We start from the raw sequence: 17,528 nt of genomic DNA on the forward strand, positions 1-17,528 counted from the left end.
TCAGCACAACTGTCAAGTTTGTCACACAAGCATTTTTTTTTTTAAACTAACACTTAACTCTTACTCAGAATGCTAAAATCCAGGTACTCAAAGACCAACAGCCAACAACTTAATAATTTGTGTTCCCTCATCAAAGCCGTCTTTTAAGTGAAAATGTCATTTTTTTTAGATGGGAGTCTTGCCCTGTCACCCAGGCTAGAGTGCACTGGCACGATCTTGGCTCACTGCAACCTCTGCCTCCCGGGTTCAAGTAGTTCTCCTGCCTCAGCCTCCCGAGTAGTTGGGATTACAGGAACCCACTGACATGCCCAGCTAATTTTTATATTTTTTAGTAGAGATGGGGTTTTGCCATGTTGGCTAGGCTGGTCTTGAACTCCTGACCTCAGGTGATCCACTTGTCTTGGCCTCCCAAAATGTTGGGATTACAGGCACGAGCCACTGTGCCTGGCCAAAAAAATGATTTTCTTTTTGAAAGTGTGTGGTGCCACTACCTGACTCATTCTAAGATGCGGTTTTGTCATCGCTTTTGCAGCATCGGTGTAAATGTCGACACAGTGAAGAAGGCAGTAACTTTAGTGCAGGAAAATACATTTGACTTCATGGGCCCCTTGAAAAGGCCCAGGACCCCATGGGATCTTGGAGCACACTGTGAAAACCAGCTTTAATATATATAAAGTGTTCAGAGCAGTGACAGGGCACACGTGTTTACATCTTCACTACTGGTTTCCCACTACGTGGTTTCCCACTTTTCCCGACCTTTGACACTGTCTCAGCCACTTGCCTTCAGTCCCCACTTTTCCGATGCTTTTAGATGACACCATTTGGCTAAGGCTGCCTGCAGCAAACACCTAGGTTGGAGGAACTTCTCCATGCTTACACATTACTGATTTATTAATTACTACCGTTACCCGACCTTCCTCTGCTCCCCCAGCCCCCAATCTGTTGTAGCTGTTTCACCCAGAGAAAGAAAAAGGAGATTCAAGAAATGCAGTCACACATAAGAGACTGACCTCTCGGCCCTCCCGAGGGCATTTGTGCCTCACAGTGGCTGCTTGCAAAGCTGACCCTCTCCTGGATTCAACCAACCTCAGGTGGAAAATATTCAGGGAAAAAAAATGCATCCGTACTCAACATGTATTTTTTCTTGTCATTACTCCCTGAACAGTACAGTATGACATCTACATATCATTTACATTAGGTATTATGAATAATATAGAGATGATTTAAAGTATACAGGAGGGTGTATATTACATGCAAATACCACGGATTTTTATCAGGGACTTGAGGATTCAGGAACTTTGGCACCTGCAGGACGTCCTGGAACCACTCCTCCATGGAAATTGCGAGTAGACCGAAGTTAAAAAAAGGACACTTAACAAACCTCAAATGAATCCAGCAGGTGTAAATTGGGAAACAGCAGTAAAACATGGGGTCTTACATGGGAATCTAGCCTTTGGGTCAAGCACCCTTAAGTTGCTTTTGCTTAGGGAAGGAGGGAGTGTGGCCAAAGTAGCAGGGAAATGAAACTTGAGTGATCTGAAATGTGAAAGATGAAGGACATCTCCTGGAAGAGGTTTATTTGTAATGCAACAAAACCCAAAGGCTTGTGAAACATCAGGAATGTCTGTGAGGTTCAATTGTGTGAGGGGGATTGGTTTAGGGGCTCTTCTGATACAACTATGGACCCCTCAGATAAGACTGTAGTCCAAAGAAGGCTGCTGTATGTTCTCTGCAGGCTAAAATCAGTCATCATAAATAAACGCAGTTTTAAGCTTTCAATACTCAATTGCACAGTTCCATATAAACATGAACATAAGGAAGAATGCTTTTACACACAATCCTAAATTCACAGGTGTTATTTAGCAAAACATCCAATGCATTAACATATAGAGAAAACACAATAACCCAATACTTAAGACTGGTAAATACCCAGCTTCACACGGGAAGGTAACCCAAATTCATCACTTACGCTAATTTAGGTAAGTCACCATTTCCTAATTCTAGGGAATTAGGTGTGACTAGTTAAGGTAGCATAACTAGTGATAAAGTTCATCACGATGAGCTTTATCATCATATTCTTCAAGAAACACTTTTAGAAAATCTAGAGAATCATTAACAGGCAAATAGCAGAAGAGGAAAGGGGATGAGCTGGGCAACTATGGGGTCAGACTGCTGGAGACTGACCTGGCTCTACTACTTGCTGGAGGTGAGATGCTGGCGAATTATTAGCACTCACCTGTAAGATGTGAGCAGCAGGAAGTGTATCTGCCTCACTGGGTTGAGAAGAGACAATCCAGGTGTTCTCAGAAGTCCTGGCCCATCACTATTAGCGAATACTACTTTAGTAAGTAGAATCAATTTCAGTCACTCTACCTGAACATGGTAGCTGCAGGATTTCTCCCTTATTTCCTGTAATTTACTTTCACCTCCACTTACTGTAAACATCTGGTAAGAAAACAAGCAGGTTCTGAACTGCCCTTCTATGCCTGTGCTGGTGGCTGACTGCAACATGCTGGCTCTGATTCTGCACGAGTTGTGTGCAGGGTGGGGCCAGAGGAAAGCAAAGGCTCACACGGGTCTCTATCAGCTCTGAACATCATCCTAGGTTAGGCTGTGAGCAACCTACTAATAGCACTTGAGACATCCCGTAATTCTGCGGTGGAAATACTCACCTATGATGAGTCTCTACAATCAAAGAGCCTATCCATTTATATAGGAAGATGATCAAGCCCATATTCCTTTCAATACTAAAGTGCATCTTGAGAACTCATGTTTAAACTGTTAAAAGTCCCTACAGACTATTTTGGGGAAAAAAAAAAAAATCCACCCAAACCCCTTCAATTAGGGTGGCATTTAATCACTGTTACAATAAATGTTTCTTAAACCTGAAGACAGGTTGTTTAAAGAGATTCCTTTAATACAATGAATACAAAAACATGTTGAGATAGTACCCCCACAATTACACGTTTTTGAACAAGTGAAACTATGGTTACCAAACAGCTTTTTATTATAGCATCTACAGTGTCTGAAAAAGGATGTAATAATAAATAACTGTAGACACATCACAAGACATCCATTTATTTAATCACAGTAGATCTTACTACATAGTATCTCCATGTCTTCATTCTTCAGATTCTCCAGGCTTACGAATGTCATCAATCTTCAAAATCATTCTAACCATTTGTGTTGCAAGAGATATTTGTTGCTTTTTGCCAATCAAGGTTTCTATGACATGCTGTTGCTTCATATCTGAAAAATACAAGGAAACTGATTATCCTAAAATAGCATACATATTTATGATCAAGAACCAGCTCTGATTTTCTGATTTATGGAATCACAGCAAAATTTAAGAAATACAAACTCCTAGAAGCCAAGCAGGAGGCCACTCATTTCAGTTAATTTCATTTTCAGATGAATATAACTTCTTTACTTTCAAGGACACTCTGGAATTTGAATCTGGTAAACAGCTATTGCGAGAGGGCTGTCTTCAATAAGAAGCTACAGGGTGAAATTTCTCAGTAACAGCTCACAAAGTATCCATACTCTAACTTAGGAAATCTAAAGTAAGTGAAATCTGACCATAGCTGAAATATAAGGTATTTCTAAGAAAGATCTAGAAATGCTAATTTTAATTATTTTTGGAGACAGGGTCTCGCTCTGTTGCCCAAGCTGGAGTGCAATGGTGCAATCTCAGCTCACTGAAACCTCGGCTTCCCCGGTTCAAGCGATTCTCTGCCTCAGCCTCCTGAGTAGCTGGGATTACAGGTGCCTGCCACCATGCCTAGCTGATTTTTGTATTTTTAGTAGAGATGGGGTTTCACCATATTGGTCAGGCTGGTCTCAAACTCTTGACCTCAGGTGATCTACTTGCCTAGGCCTCCTGAAGTACTGGAATTACAGGCATGAGTCACCGTGCCTGGCCCTGAAATGCTAAATTTTAGCACAACCAGGCATTCAAATTAGAAACAGTAAATATTTTCCTGACAAAGAATTGCTATTATTAAAACCCTTGGGGTATGAGCATGGAAAGCAGACTGTACCTATACTTCTAGGCAAAAACAAACTGTCAGGTTCTGTGGACTGATTACAACCATGGCCTGATTTAGTACAGAAATGCCTGGGACCACTGTTTCAACAAGCTACAGTCACCACTTTTTGGGAACTGAGCTACACAAGTGGCTACAGAGATTACAGTACTACATTACATTTATAAAACACTCCACAATGTGCACTGAAGCCCACTTCAGAGCTGTTTATATGTTGTCCATGGACAGACATTGTGTAAAAGCAATATGGCATTACTTTCCAAAACTAGAGATTAAAACGTAAGTCATCTTTGGTGGTAACACCATACTGTAGTTTACTGTTATTAAAATGAGTCTTATGTTGCTAGGTCTAGTATCTAACCAATTCCTATGACGATCAACTCAAACATTCTAAAATTCAGGACTTGAACACCTACAGTGGGTTTATGTATTTAAAAAGCCATCATCGTCTCACAGCACACACAGCGGATTATCATTGTTAAAATCTGACACCCCATGCACACGTGTGGCAGCTCCTCACCATTTGTCCCTTTGTGCAAACAGTCGATGCCAAGAGCAGGGTTCATCTCCTTCACTTGTCTGGCTCGGACTTCGGTCATAGTCTGGATGGGATTCATGCCACTGTTTTCAGAAAGGGCCATGGGGATGACCTCCAGTGCATCAGCAAACGCTCTCATGGCGTACTGTTCTAAGGTGGGGCACTGGAAGGGTACAGGGGTATGGTAAGTGCACTTGGCAAAACAAAACCCAGCAGCACCTTGAAAACACAGCTATATTGCATACTTTGCAGTCAGCTCACAAAGCCTTTTAGGAATAGGCTGTTTTTATTTTTGTATCTATCAGAATATTACAATGTCACTGCAGAATGCAGGCACAGGGTATGCATACATGAGAGATGTGTCAAAATACAGTAGCTCTTACTGCTTTAAGTTATATTTTGAATTTCAAACAACATTAAAAGACTAGAGACTTATTATTTCAAGCTGAGAAATGCTAGTTATTGGTAACCAGAATCTGAATACAGGAACACGGGAATTAACTTAGATTAAAATACCCGTCACCTACAGTTCACGATGCTTTTGTGTGTTTCACACCCAGCACAGCACCTCGCTCTGTTCCGCTGCCTCATACCCACCACCGCTGGCGAGGCCCGAGTCTTTCTAAGTCTGCACATACCCCTTACCTTATCTGCCTCTTGGCTAACTGCCAGGGCACAGGATATCTCGGCAGCCCCTCCTCCGTACACCACACGATTATCACGGATGAGGTTCCGGATGACACACAGAGCATCGTGAAGGGATCGTTTCGCCTCCTCAATGATCTAAGGAAAACAGCTTTGCCTAAATCAGTGTGATCAAGATCTATTCAATTTAGAGCCAAGTATCTGGCACCTCTTTAAAAACAGAGAGGCTCTGCTCTAATACCTAGATGGCCTCCATTATCGGATGACCTGTATCTTTCTTTCCTTCCTGTAATGGAGTTAACAAAATTCAAGAGGCAGAGGCGGCCAGTGACTCATTCTAGGATACATGGTCAAGCAAGAGAGTCAAAAACTGACAAAAAAAAAAAAAAACAAAAAAACAAACAACAAAAAAACACCTCGAAAAGACTTATCACAATGTGCTAAAAACTCAGTCTCAAAGAACAGAGATCGTCAATGGTTATTCACTTAGGTTCCCTTTTTCTACCTAAAGGACAGATGTAAGTCATCTTTGGTAATGACACCATATTGCTAAGACTAGCAGTTTAACCAACCCCTAAGGTAATCGTACCAAACATTCTAAAATCCAGGACTTGAACATTTAAACTGTGCTTAAATCTCATAGCATGTATTATATACTATAAGGGACAGCAGAAAGGCAAATGTGCCTTGTGAAATTAACAATTTAACATGGTCTTCTGTAATTTTACGCCATGAAACATCATTGTTAGAGAAAAATGATGTTTTTCTTATGGTAACTTTGTTTCTATTAAATATATTACAGGCAGAAAAGCCAGAGGATGAGCCAAAATAAGGAACAGTGTAAGACAAACAGTTGAATTCTCACCATCTTATTTCCTCCTCTAATAAAAATGGTTACGGCTCTGGAGTTCTTACACTGCTCGATGACCAGCATTTTATCCTTAGTCGTTCCAAATGAGATCTCCTGTACAAGACCAGCAAAGCCCAGCTTCTCGGCCGTGAGCTCTGAGAACCTGGGGACAATCCGCCCTCCTGTTGCGATGGCAATCAGCTAATTGGGGTGGTCAGGGAGAAGGGAGAAGACAGTACCGGTGAAGTTAACTTTCAAAAGTGGGCCACAAATGAGCAAACTTGATCTAGAACCACCTTGTTGACTAGACTTGCTGCCCCATTTTGACTAAAACATTTCCAGTTCAACCCAAAGCACCTTGTTAAGTAACAAGGCTCTGGGGAGCTGGGCGTCTTGATCTGGGGCTTTGGTGCTGGCTGGATCTATCACCCCGCGCCCATCCCCTAAACTCATGCCCTCATCTCCCCTCTGCGCAGCCGTCCCTCCCTCAGGGAACCCGCTTGCATGTTCTTCGCACTGCACTGCAGTGAGAACGACTGAGGCAGCGTTGCCTGGGGCTGCCGTTAGTATTCGGATGAGACCAGGTCTTCCTGCCTTAGTTAATGATAGGGCCAAGTGAGACAACACAGGAAGAGAATTGCAAAATGCCAGGAAACACCCGGAACACACAGCACTGTATCCAAATGGTAACAAAGATCCCAGCACGTTCCCTCTCTCCCGGCTCACGCTCCCCTCATCTCCCAGCCTTGGTATGATGCGGCTGTTTAAGGGAGGACTATCAAAACACCCCTCAACACATAAGCTGAACCCCTACATCTCAAAGCCCCTTCATATGGAGTCTCCTACCTCAATTTCAGGTCCTCCTACCCAGCGCACTGCAGGCAAGTTGTTCTGAAGAAGTAAGTGATTTGCTTCATCATCAAAGCCCCACTGACAAATTGCTAGGTTAGCACCAGTCTCCTTAATCTGGGAAAAGAAATACCACAATCATGTTAAGAGAAAGTGGGTATTTATTCTTCGTTATAATGTTTGAAAAAAGGAGAGGCACAGCTGGGTGTAAGGTGGGTGCACTCAAACACAAAAACAAAGCAAAGAAGGGAGAAAACAGACAAGTGTCCACTTTCTGTCAGTTCCAAATTCCAAATGTATTTTATCAATGGCGATCACCTCATTTTTAAAACTATGCTTTAAAAACCACAAGCAGTAATTCATGCTGAACCCTATTGTTAGAGCGACGCAAAACCAACAGACATGTCAACGAACAAAGGTAACACCCTCTCCCAGCCATGGGGAAAAGGCTATGGCTCCGTCCTGTCACAAACACCTGTGGAGAACTTTTATCTGAGTATGTTTTAAACAATGTTATGAACCACTTGCAACCTGTCTGAGTGGACAATCTTCAGTTGGAGTCATAGATATCAACTAATTCAGGGGCCCACAGAGGCAACTCTGCTTCTAGTAAGAAGCACCGTCACCCCAACCTGCAAATGGCAAAGTGACTTTTCCCAATCAGGAAGGCAACGATCAGGTTGCCCACCCCACCGCTGGTGCTTACCTAAGACTCCGCACTGTGCCCCACAATTCCCACTTACCTGTCTCCTAAGGCCTCCCAGACCATCCGCTACAGCCTAGCTCTCCCTCTCCTCCTTCCCTGACCCTCTGGAGCTCAGTTCAGAAGAGCAGCCTCCTTACACAATGCTTCCGTCACAACCCCTGAAAGCCGACCTGCCCTGCAACCCTCCTCAGATGGCAGCTGCTTTCCCTCTCACGTGCTCAAAACAGGAGAGGGTTCCTTCTTGCCCCTCAGGCACCTTCAATGTTCCTGAGTCCCTGCCTTTCATTAACGTTTTAGCATCTCGCCCCAACACCATTCCTTTCTCATTCTCAGCAACCTGCGCCTCACCAGTGTGATCCAGTAACATTCCTGGCCTCTCAGTGTATCTCTGACCCCCCAGTGCAGATGAGCCACAATTTTCATGCCCACGGGCCCACCTGCCCAGATGATGGACTTGTACGTACAAGCTCCTGCCAGCATGCTCTACTCCCTGAGGCTGGCTGTTCCTTATACCAGCCAACCACGTTCCCGCCTCAAGAGCATCCCCATCTGTGCTTAGCCTGAAATGTTCTCCCCGGGGGGGTGCTGATTCGCTCAATGTCAGCTTCTCCTTACAGGTCATGTCTCTGAGCAGTGTCTGTAACAGAGCTGTACCCACCTTTCCCTTATCTGTGCCTCAAGAGCACAAGCTTGGCTTCATTCACTGCTGAACCTTTAGTGCCTACAACAGAGCCTGATACGCTGTAGGCACAAAGAACCACATCATGAATGAGCAGATAAATACAATGACTCTCCCAAGAACAGACATGAAAATAGCCTCTAGTTGGTTTGCTATGGTAAATAATGCTCTAACCAACCCACGCTCCTGTATTCTTGAGTACCCGTGTTTTCAACTCCCAACGATAGAGTCTCCAAAGAAGAGCTGCTACATCAGAGAGCAAGCACACCTATGCTGAGGTATTCATGAACCCAAACTAGATTGATCTGAGTGAAGAATTGGGATTCCTGTAAGTGCATTCTGGTTTAATTCCAGTTACTCATTAACTCTTGCCTAAAAGGTATAGTCAGAAATCTTAAAGGTAAGGTAAGCTACGTTAAACTTGTCCAGGAGAGCAAGTGTAATACATACAATTGAAAGCATGGCTTTAGGTAACAGGATCACTTCTTTCAGGACCCCGAACACGCTGCCATTTTAAGGCAAAATTAGAATTCTTCCCTGTTTGTACCTTTCTATGCCATCTGGTTTTTTCCTGTGTATGTTTTAGACCTGAAGACTGCATGTATTTACTAACCACACCTAACTATCCTTTGGGAGTTTAAATTCCACTGAGGACTAAGGTAAGACTTACCTGTTGAATCATCTCTTCAAATTTCTCCTTTTCATATTTCTGAAGGGCTTTATAATCTTCTACAGATGTCACATCCAGCTTATGCTTCGTTTTTGGTTTGGGTGGTTCAAATGGACATGTGAGAATTGCAATCTTAGCATCTTCCACTTTCTATGGGGAAACATAGACATTTTAATTGGTGAAATTAAGAGTTAACCAATAGTGTGAAACTCTGAAATGCAATGGCTTACTTTTGGCATCTGTGGGTGACTAAAATCCTTGTCCACAATCACACCCTTAATCAGTTTAGTGTCCTCCAGCCTGCCACCCACTTTGCCTTCTACTTTGATAAGCTCAAAGTCGACATCTCTCCGCTCCATATCTGCTACAGTGAGGACGGCATTCACGGCAATCTCGGCCATTTGTCGGTGACAACTGTTGACCCTGATGAAAACACCACAGAACAAATTTCACTGGTTTCACAATTACTGCAACCAAAGCAGGCCACATGATCCAATGTTACTCAAGGATATCAATCAAATGATGTTCTGAATCTTTTAGACAGGAATGTCATCTCCACCTGCATTTTCAACAGGCTGGGGCAGAGATTCTTAACGTGTGACTGACCCACGGACCTCAAAGGGGACAGTACAATTAGATGGGAAAATCATTACATCCTTTATTTTTGCTGACTCTGGAATTTACTATTTCCTTCCATTATAAATGTACTCAAGAAACCACTGTAGTCTGGCATGAACTAAGGTCTTCTTAGAATGCACCACTTTTACAGAATACGCTACAATTTTACAAGTTCAGAACAGAATGGGAAAGATAAGTAATCACTCAGGAAAAGTCAGTCTTATCTAAATGAAGTGCAGCCCCTAATGGGAAGTGAAAGGACTGGAGAGGCATGCTGCCTTTCCCAGAATTCACCACCACATCAGTTACCTCGAGGGTGCTGCTTTTTTGAAAGCTTTGAAACATCTGAATAGACGGCTCCGTAAATTCATTTTTGAGCCAAGAAAAACAACTAGGGAAACCTAGCACTTGAAATAATGTCTGAAATCTTAGATTATCTATAAAAGAGAACCATGCAATAAAAATGTTATTATCTTAAGTAGATTGAGTTAATACTTGCAAACAGAACAGGGCCAACTTATACAGCAACAGTAAAACAGAGACGTACATGTCAAGTGATGATGATGTCCTTCTCTCATGAGAAAATAGTTATACTTGTGACAGAGGCTACCCCTAGGGTAGGCACTCTTGCCTAGGGAGCCAGTCTCCGCTAAGACCTGTGGTTAGAGCACAGTAGGCACCGCTGAAGGCTTCTGCCCTAACACAGGCTTTCCTCAGGGGAAAAGGCAACGGAGGCTGACACTTTTCCTGCATTTTCCCTGACTACTGAGTTGAGAAGACCCCTCCTTCCTTTTTGCTAAAATCACCATAAGCACACATTTGAAAACATCTCTCACTGATGTAAAGTAATGTGATTAAGTACCTTACACTGGATTTTTATGTTACATTATGGCAATAGACCATAAGTCTTTATCATTGTTCATAATCAGTGCACCCCTTGGCTGAGGTTGCTTAGAGTTTCCTGAGGGAAAGAGCTGTGTCTTTATGCCCGTAAGACCTGGCAACAAGCCTGGCAAACAGGTATTATGCAAATGTTGAAAACACCAAAGACAAGTCAGTTTCAAGACTGTCCCTCCTTACTAAGTTATAATTTTGGATCAGCAACTTGCTGAATAAAAAGTGGAACCCACCCCCAGTAACTCCCTAAGAAAGAAATTATAGAAAGAAGTGTTAAGAAGATTCACATATGCTCCAAGTAGGACCCTTTCTAGTTGATTTTTTTTTTTTTTTTTTTGAGACAGGGCTCTGTTGCTCAAGCTGGAATGTAGTGGCACGATCATGGCTTGTAGCCTCTACCTCTCACCTCAGCCTCTGGAGTTGCTGGGGCATGTGCTTCCACGCCTGGCTAACTTATTTTTTGTAGCGAGGGGGTTCCATTATGTTGCCCTGGCTGGTCTTGAACTCCTGGGCTCAAGCGACTCTACTGCTTTGGCCTCCTAAACTGCTGAGATTACAAGTATGAGCCACTGTACCCTAGCTGATTTTAAACACAACCTATTCTACTAAATTAAATTAACTGTATTTTGCAAATATTGTCAAGGGCACTTATACCTGAACTTGGAAATTCAGTTCTCAACTAAAATACAAAATGCATGTGTCTACATCTACATTAAAAACAAAGCAAAACCAAGTGATCGAAAGAAACTCAATCCAATCAATACGAATCCACCAGCAGTCATTTTGTGTCGCCTTTAAGAAATGGCAAACAAACTGTCTCCTCCACAAACGTATAATCGCATCTTCTACTGAAACATACACTTTGGAGCCCAGCGTGGTTTTTGCAGTCTGAATCAGGGGTTCGGTGTCCTTTATGTCAACAAGGACGCTATCGCTGATCTTGTCCAGGTGTTCAATAGCAACGCGGGCAGCCTGCTCATAGCCATCAGCTATTCTGATTGGGTGAATGCCTCGGTCTAGCAACTGCTCGGCTTCTTCTAACAAGGCACCAGCCAGGACTGCAAACAAGCCAGCAGACAATCAGTTTAGGAAAACAACAAAACTTCACTTTAAGTATAATCAGCACAAGTTAGATGCTATCATGGAAATAAGAAGGTTCCAGAATTAAGCTGGAAGAATCTTAGAGGCAGAAACCATCTATTTTTAAAAGAAAGCCTCTCGTTTTGACTCTAGCAAAGGTCTAATAGGTCTCCCCTTACAGATGAACATTCAACTCTCAGTGATGTAAAGAATTTAACAGTACAAGAACATTTTTCTAAGAGGTAAAAAGTATTATGTTTCCTGGGCCAGGGTCTATTCAGTGAAATCCATCCTGGTAATAAGACTATTTACCACCCCCACCCCACCTTTCTTTCTCCTCATTTTAGGGTCACAAAGATGAATTCTGTTTTAAATCTGCAGCTCTCCAAATGCACTGAGAACAGTGCTTGGCATACAATAGTATCCAATAAATATTTGTTGAATAAATGAATTCAAATTTTATCTGCAGAAAAGGTAACCTTAGTGATATTTTGTCTTCAGCCTCAACTTTTTAAAGATTTCAAATCTTCAGAAAAAAAGGTACAATAGAAAAATGAATGTCGGTTTACTTAACATTTTGCCACATTTTCTCTACATGTACATACAATTTCTGTTCAACTATTCGAGAATTAGTTGCAGAAACCATGACATGTCACTCCTAAAAATGTTTAGGCATACAGCTGAGAACAAGGGCATTCTCCTACATAACTGTCACACTCAGGAAACTCAGCATTGACACAATACTATTACTCAGTACATGATCCATAATCAAATTCCTCCACTTTTCCCAAATATCCTTTACAGCTTAAAAGACAAGCAAAATCAGCATCCAATCAATTATTACACATTTCTTCTTGCCTAACTATTCCAGCCCTCTTTCTGCTCTTTGTAACACTGTTAGTTTTGAATGTCCGGGCCACTTGTTTTGTACAGTGTTCTTCAACTTGGATTTGTCTGTCTCCTCATGCCCTGATTCAGAGACGACAATCTTGGCAGCTGTGTTAGCCCTGTGGTCTTAAATGAGAAAGGAAAAGATGTTTATCTTTTCTTACCAACCACTCCTGTGGTTCCATCTCCAATTTCATCATCCTGAGACTTGGATAGTTCCACCATCAGCTTGGCAATCTGATGATCAACATCCATCATGCTTAAGATGGTGGCGCCATCATTAGTTACAGTCACATCGCCATCCTTATCCACCATCATCTTATCAAGCCCTAAAAAGATAATGCGTAGTAGGTTTTGGGCAAAAAACTGGCAACCAATATCACAAAGTATAAAAAAAGACCTCTTGACCCAGCTCTTACCTATGCAATTTATTATAAACAAATAATTCAACATAAATTAAAAAACAGCAGCATAAAGGCATTTTTAGATTGGGTAACATAAACGGCAAAAAATTACGGAGCATCATAAGTATAGTATAGATCTCAGAGACAATTATGATTTGGAAAATGCTAATGAAATGTTATGTTTAAAAAAAAAAAAAAAAAAAAAAAAAAAAGGGTCTGACCTAAAATTACACACAACTCTAACCATGTTTAAGAAACCTGAAATACGCTAAAAAATTTTGCCTGTGTTAAGGAAGTAAGATGCCTCCCCCCAATATCCCACCTTTCTGTACAGAGGTTTGTATTGACAGTTTTATGGTTTAAATCTTTTGCTAAAAAACACGAAATAGTGGACTCTTACCATTTGGTCCAAGTGATGTTCTCATTGTATTTGCTACAGCCTTTGCCGCCATGATATGAGACTAATGAAACAGAAAAATCGAAGATTGTTACATATTATTTCAATAGTTAAAAGCACGTATCTGATGATTACAAAAATCACTTATGACTTAGTTTCTATTTTCTAGAAGCTTCTACATTTGAGAGGCAACAGACTGTTCTAACATTTACAACTCCAGTTTTAATAAGCCATTCTTATGTAAAATAAACAGAACCAAGTGCTTTGTGCTATTTCACTTAATTTTCAAGACATTAATGAGACATTCTTTTACCAGCCCATTTACAGCTGAGAACGGGAACAGTATGACCACGACCTTACAAGACCATTTTCAACATAGTCCTCCCTGAGTCTCCATGGGGAATTAGTTGCAGGAGCCCCTGAGGATACCAAAATTCACAGATGCTCAGGTCCCTTGAATCTAGGCTTCCATATCTGTGGGTTCCACATCTGCAGATAAGGAGGGGACTGTACCCATGAGGAAGAGTCCAACTGTAAACACACAACATCTTACTGTCACACTATGATTTACTGCAGAATTATAATCTTTTAAGCTGGGTGCGGTGGATACAGCCTGTAATCCCACCTACTTGGGAGGCTGAGGCAGGAGGATCCCTTGAGGCCAGGAGTTTGAGATCAGCCTGGGCAACATGGCAAGACCCCGGTACAAAATAAAAAGAAAAAATGTCCTTGCTTTAAAAATCTTCCTCCACCCACCTGAAATTCCAATAATAATGTCTGTAGATCTGAGTTAGCAACTGGTCCTCTTAAGGAAGGTAAGTAACTGTCAAAGTGATAATTAAAAAAAAGTTACCTGTTACTTTTTTTTTTTTTTAAACCACATTTAGCTACCAAATTGAGTGATATAATTATTATTATTTTTTTTTGAGACAGAGTCTCGCTCTGTCACCCAGGCTGGAGTGCAGTGGTGTGATCTTGGCTCACTGCAACCTCCAACTCCCGAGTAGCTAGGATTACAAGCAAGCACCACCATGACCAGTTAATTTTTGTATTTTTATTAAAGCTGGTGTTTCGCCATGTTGGTCAGGTTGGTCTCGAACTCCCGACCTCATGATCTGTCTGCCTCAGCGTCCAAAGGTGCTGAGATTACAGCTGTGAGTCGCAGTGCCTGGCGAATTATCATTATTATTATTATTTTTTTAAGGAGAAAGCAAGAGGCAGAAAGAAAAGGATGGAAGGAATTTGGCAAATAGGAGAGATCCCAAAATCCCAACATATATTTTGCTCTAAAGCTCAGGAAAGTGAAAAAAAACTTTTTTCTTCCTTCTGTTAGTTCTGTGTATTTCCAGAAGGAAGAGCCTAAACATCAAGGTATAATACATATTATGGACAAAACAGAATTATGCTGGCTGGCCTGGAAACTTAAGCTTGCTTTGTTTAGTTTATACATTTTTAGGATATGATTCCTTCCTAAGCCAACTAATGCCTGCATTTTTTTTTTTGAGATGGAATTTCGCTGTTGTCGCCCAGGCTCGACTCCCGGGTTCAACCATCTCCTGCCTCAGCCTCCTAAGTAGCTGGGATTACAGGTGCATGCCAACATGCCTGGCTAATTTTTGTATTTTTAGTAGAGACAGGGCTTCATCACCATGTTGGTCAGGCTGGTCTTGAACTCCTGACCTCGTGATCCACCTGCCTTGGCCTCCCAAAGTGCTGAGATTACAGGTATGAGCTACTGCACCTGGCCAATGACAGCATTTTTAAGGTGAAATATTATATGTGGAGTGTTACACAACTGAAGAATCTCAACAAAATACATATTACTTTTAAGGCTCTAAATGACCAGAGAGAAAAAACTGTGACCATTACCTATCAAAACATTCAAGTCCTGGCCTGTACATTTCTTTTACTGTTGCCTTCAATTTCCATGTATTTTGGTTCTTCAAGTTAGCTGGATGTTCTGTGAGCTCAGGGAGCAAGTGTATACCCCTCACCTACTGAGTGTCAACACTCAAGTCTACCCACAGCATCCAACTCTTAGATTTAAACACCCAGGTTACTGTCCAATATGAGCCCCCACAGCAAAGAATGATCTGACCCTGAATGTCAATAATGTCAAGCTCGAGAATGCTGCTCTAGACTGCTCACTTTGACTCTGACAGAGGTGGCCTTGAACCACGGCGCTGCTATTTAACAGCAATTGCCCTTCAGAACAATTTCTCAACTGCTTTGGGCCCAAGTCTCCAATTTGGTAAAATAATACCTATCTCAGACAGTTCTGGGCACAAATGCATGCAATTAGAACAAAACGGCCGATGCAAAACGACCTATAGCTTTAGTTACGTTGTTACACTGGGTGTGTGTATTGGATGTTACTTTCTCTGCAGGTCCAAGTGATAAATAAAATGGAATATATAATACAAGTAGCTTGAACTTTTTTCTTTCTAGAAAGGAAACAAATATTGAGTACCTACCATGGATCAACTACTGTGTAGCCACTTAAGTCACTCCATTTAATATCAGTGTCAAGTCTTCAGCTTGACGGAGGCTATCACCTCCACTGGAAAACGAGGTTCCGAGAGGTTGTGTAACTTGCAGTAAATCAGTCCATGGAGAACTGTATTTCTAACTTTGTGTAAGTAAAACCCCAAGACACTAAGTGAACAGGGACACCTGAAAGCTGGTGGAATGGTCTCTTACGAATTCACTTTATATCAAACCCTAAAGGCCCTCTCGGACTGTCCCTTCCTCTCCATCTTTTGTCGATGTCTGGTGCTCAGATGGTCCTTCCTTTCTTACCTGCATCCCCGGCTTCTTCAACACCTGTGACCTTCCTTATTCCCTTCGGTTCACCTCAAGCGTTGCTGCCTGAAGTGCAGCTCTACTTAAATTCTGCTCAAAACCCCCTCAACGGCTCCCCTTCTTCCCAACGGAAAACGTCGTTATTTTCCATGACGGGCATTCAATAGCTTTCACCTTTGGGAACTATTATAAGTTAAAGTATTCAATGCTCCGTTAAAACCGGATGGCTCTTCTACTCTACAACGTGCCACGAGCCTTCCTGCCCAAACCTTTACTTCTACTGTTTCCTCTCTCTAGAATGCTACTTCTGACCTACCCCTGATCTAACGCTGTCCTCCAGCAGCACGCTTATCTGCACCCTCTTTCTAGCTGTCCTCACCGTACACCGCCTTGTATTACGGTGATGTGCGTCCATTTTTCACTCTTCGCTGTTTTTCCTCAAGGGTGGGCAAAAAGCACTCAGAAATGAAATACCCTGTAAGTGATCACACCTTTACGAGTGACAAAGGAAACGGAAGGGTTGTTGCAGGTGGACCAGCGGAAGGTTAAGCAGCAGCGCCTTAACCGACAGGCGACGGAGCACCTCCCCGGAGTCTTCTGATGGGAGTGTAGTCCCGTGCTGCCGCCAGGCTGGAGAGGGCGGGCGGGGAGGTGGTCCCGCATCGCTACCGTGGGCGATCGGATGAGCGGCCCCACCCAACTCCGAAGGGCGCCGGCGGCCCAGCATGGCCCCACATTCCGATCCCAGGCTTAGGCGCCGGCCTCCCCCGAGCACAGGGAGCAGGGGTGCTCGGCCGGAGACCACGGGGAGATGCAGGTTCTCGGCCTTCTCAGGGAGCACATGGCAGAGCCCCTCCTAAGCTCGCGCAGGCGCAGAGCCACGGCCTCGGCCGCCTCCCCTCAGCCCACCGCGAGCGGGTCCCTGTGCAGTTACCTTGAGGGCCTCAAGGCCCATAAGACGGGACTTGCGGTCTTGATCCTTGATGATAAGGAAAGGCCGCCCATATTCATCGAAGGCGAGGGTCCCCATGGACGCCATAGTGCAGCAGCAGGAGTTACTTTCCCCCAACCCGCGGAAACCGCTACAGAACCGAGATCTCACTTTTCTCTCGCGGGAGGGCTCGAAAGCTTGCGCACGCGCAGTACAAGACGCCCGGAACTTATGTTTCAACTAAGACTAATTTCACGCCAAACAGTATCTTCTGGAATCGGCGGCCTTCGGGAACTTCTATTAGCCAGGAAGCCGTGGGGGGAGGTTTGAAGACACTTCCTGGAAATCTTAGGACACACAAGTCAACAGCAGATTAAATTTGTCATTTCTTAAAACTTTACCAATGAGAGTTTCTCGATAGTGGGTTCCAACGAGGAATTCATTGACTTAAAGCATTATTTCCTCATTTCTTCCCACTCCGGCTGCGAGAAGATGGTAGGACCCACTTCCGTTTTTTTTTTTTTTTTA

At 42.9% G+C, this 17,528-nt stretch overlaps 1 protein-coding gene across 1 annotated transcript; it reads right to left on the reverse strand.

Moving 5' to 3' along the window:
• Positions 1 to 2,984: 2,984 nt before the first annotated feature.
• Positions 2,985 to 17,526, reverse strand: CCT5 (chaperonin containing TCP1 subunit 5). The gene is made up of 11 exons (XM_032279104.1): positions 17,004 to 17,526; positions 13,271 to 13,331; positions 12,631 to 12,795; positions 11,358 to 11,556; positions 9,214 to 9,406; positions 8,984 to 9,133; positions 6,926 to 7,045; positions 6,095 to 6,280; positions 5,230 to 5,367; positions 4,567 to 4,747; positions 2,985 to 3,249 (listed from the first exon to the last, which is right to left on the reverse strand). Exons 1-11 carry the CDS (start codon positions 17,106 to 17,108, stop codon positions 3,122 to 3,124), a joined length of 1,626 nt encoding a protein of 541 aa, XP_032134995.1. The 5' UTR covers positions 17,109 to 17,526; the 3' UTR covers positions 2,985 to 3,121.
• Between the last annotated feature and the right edge of the window lie 2 nt (positions 17,527 to 17,528).

The sequence above is a fragment of the Sapajus apella genome, unplaced genomic scaffold (assembly GCF_009761245.1).
Source record: "Sapajus apella isolate SASKATOON/1434 unplaced genomic scaffold, GSC_monkey_1.0 scaffold11, whole genome shotgun sequence".
Lineage (NCBI taxonomy): Eukaryota > Metazoa > Chordata > Mammalia > Primates > Cebidae > Sapajus > Sapajus apella.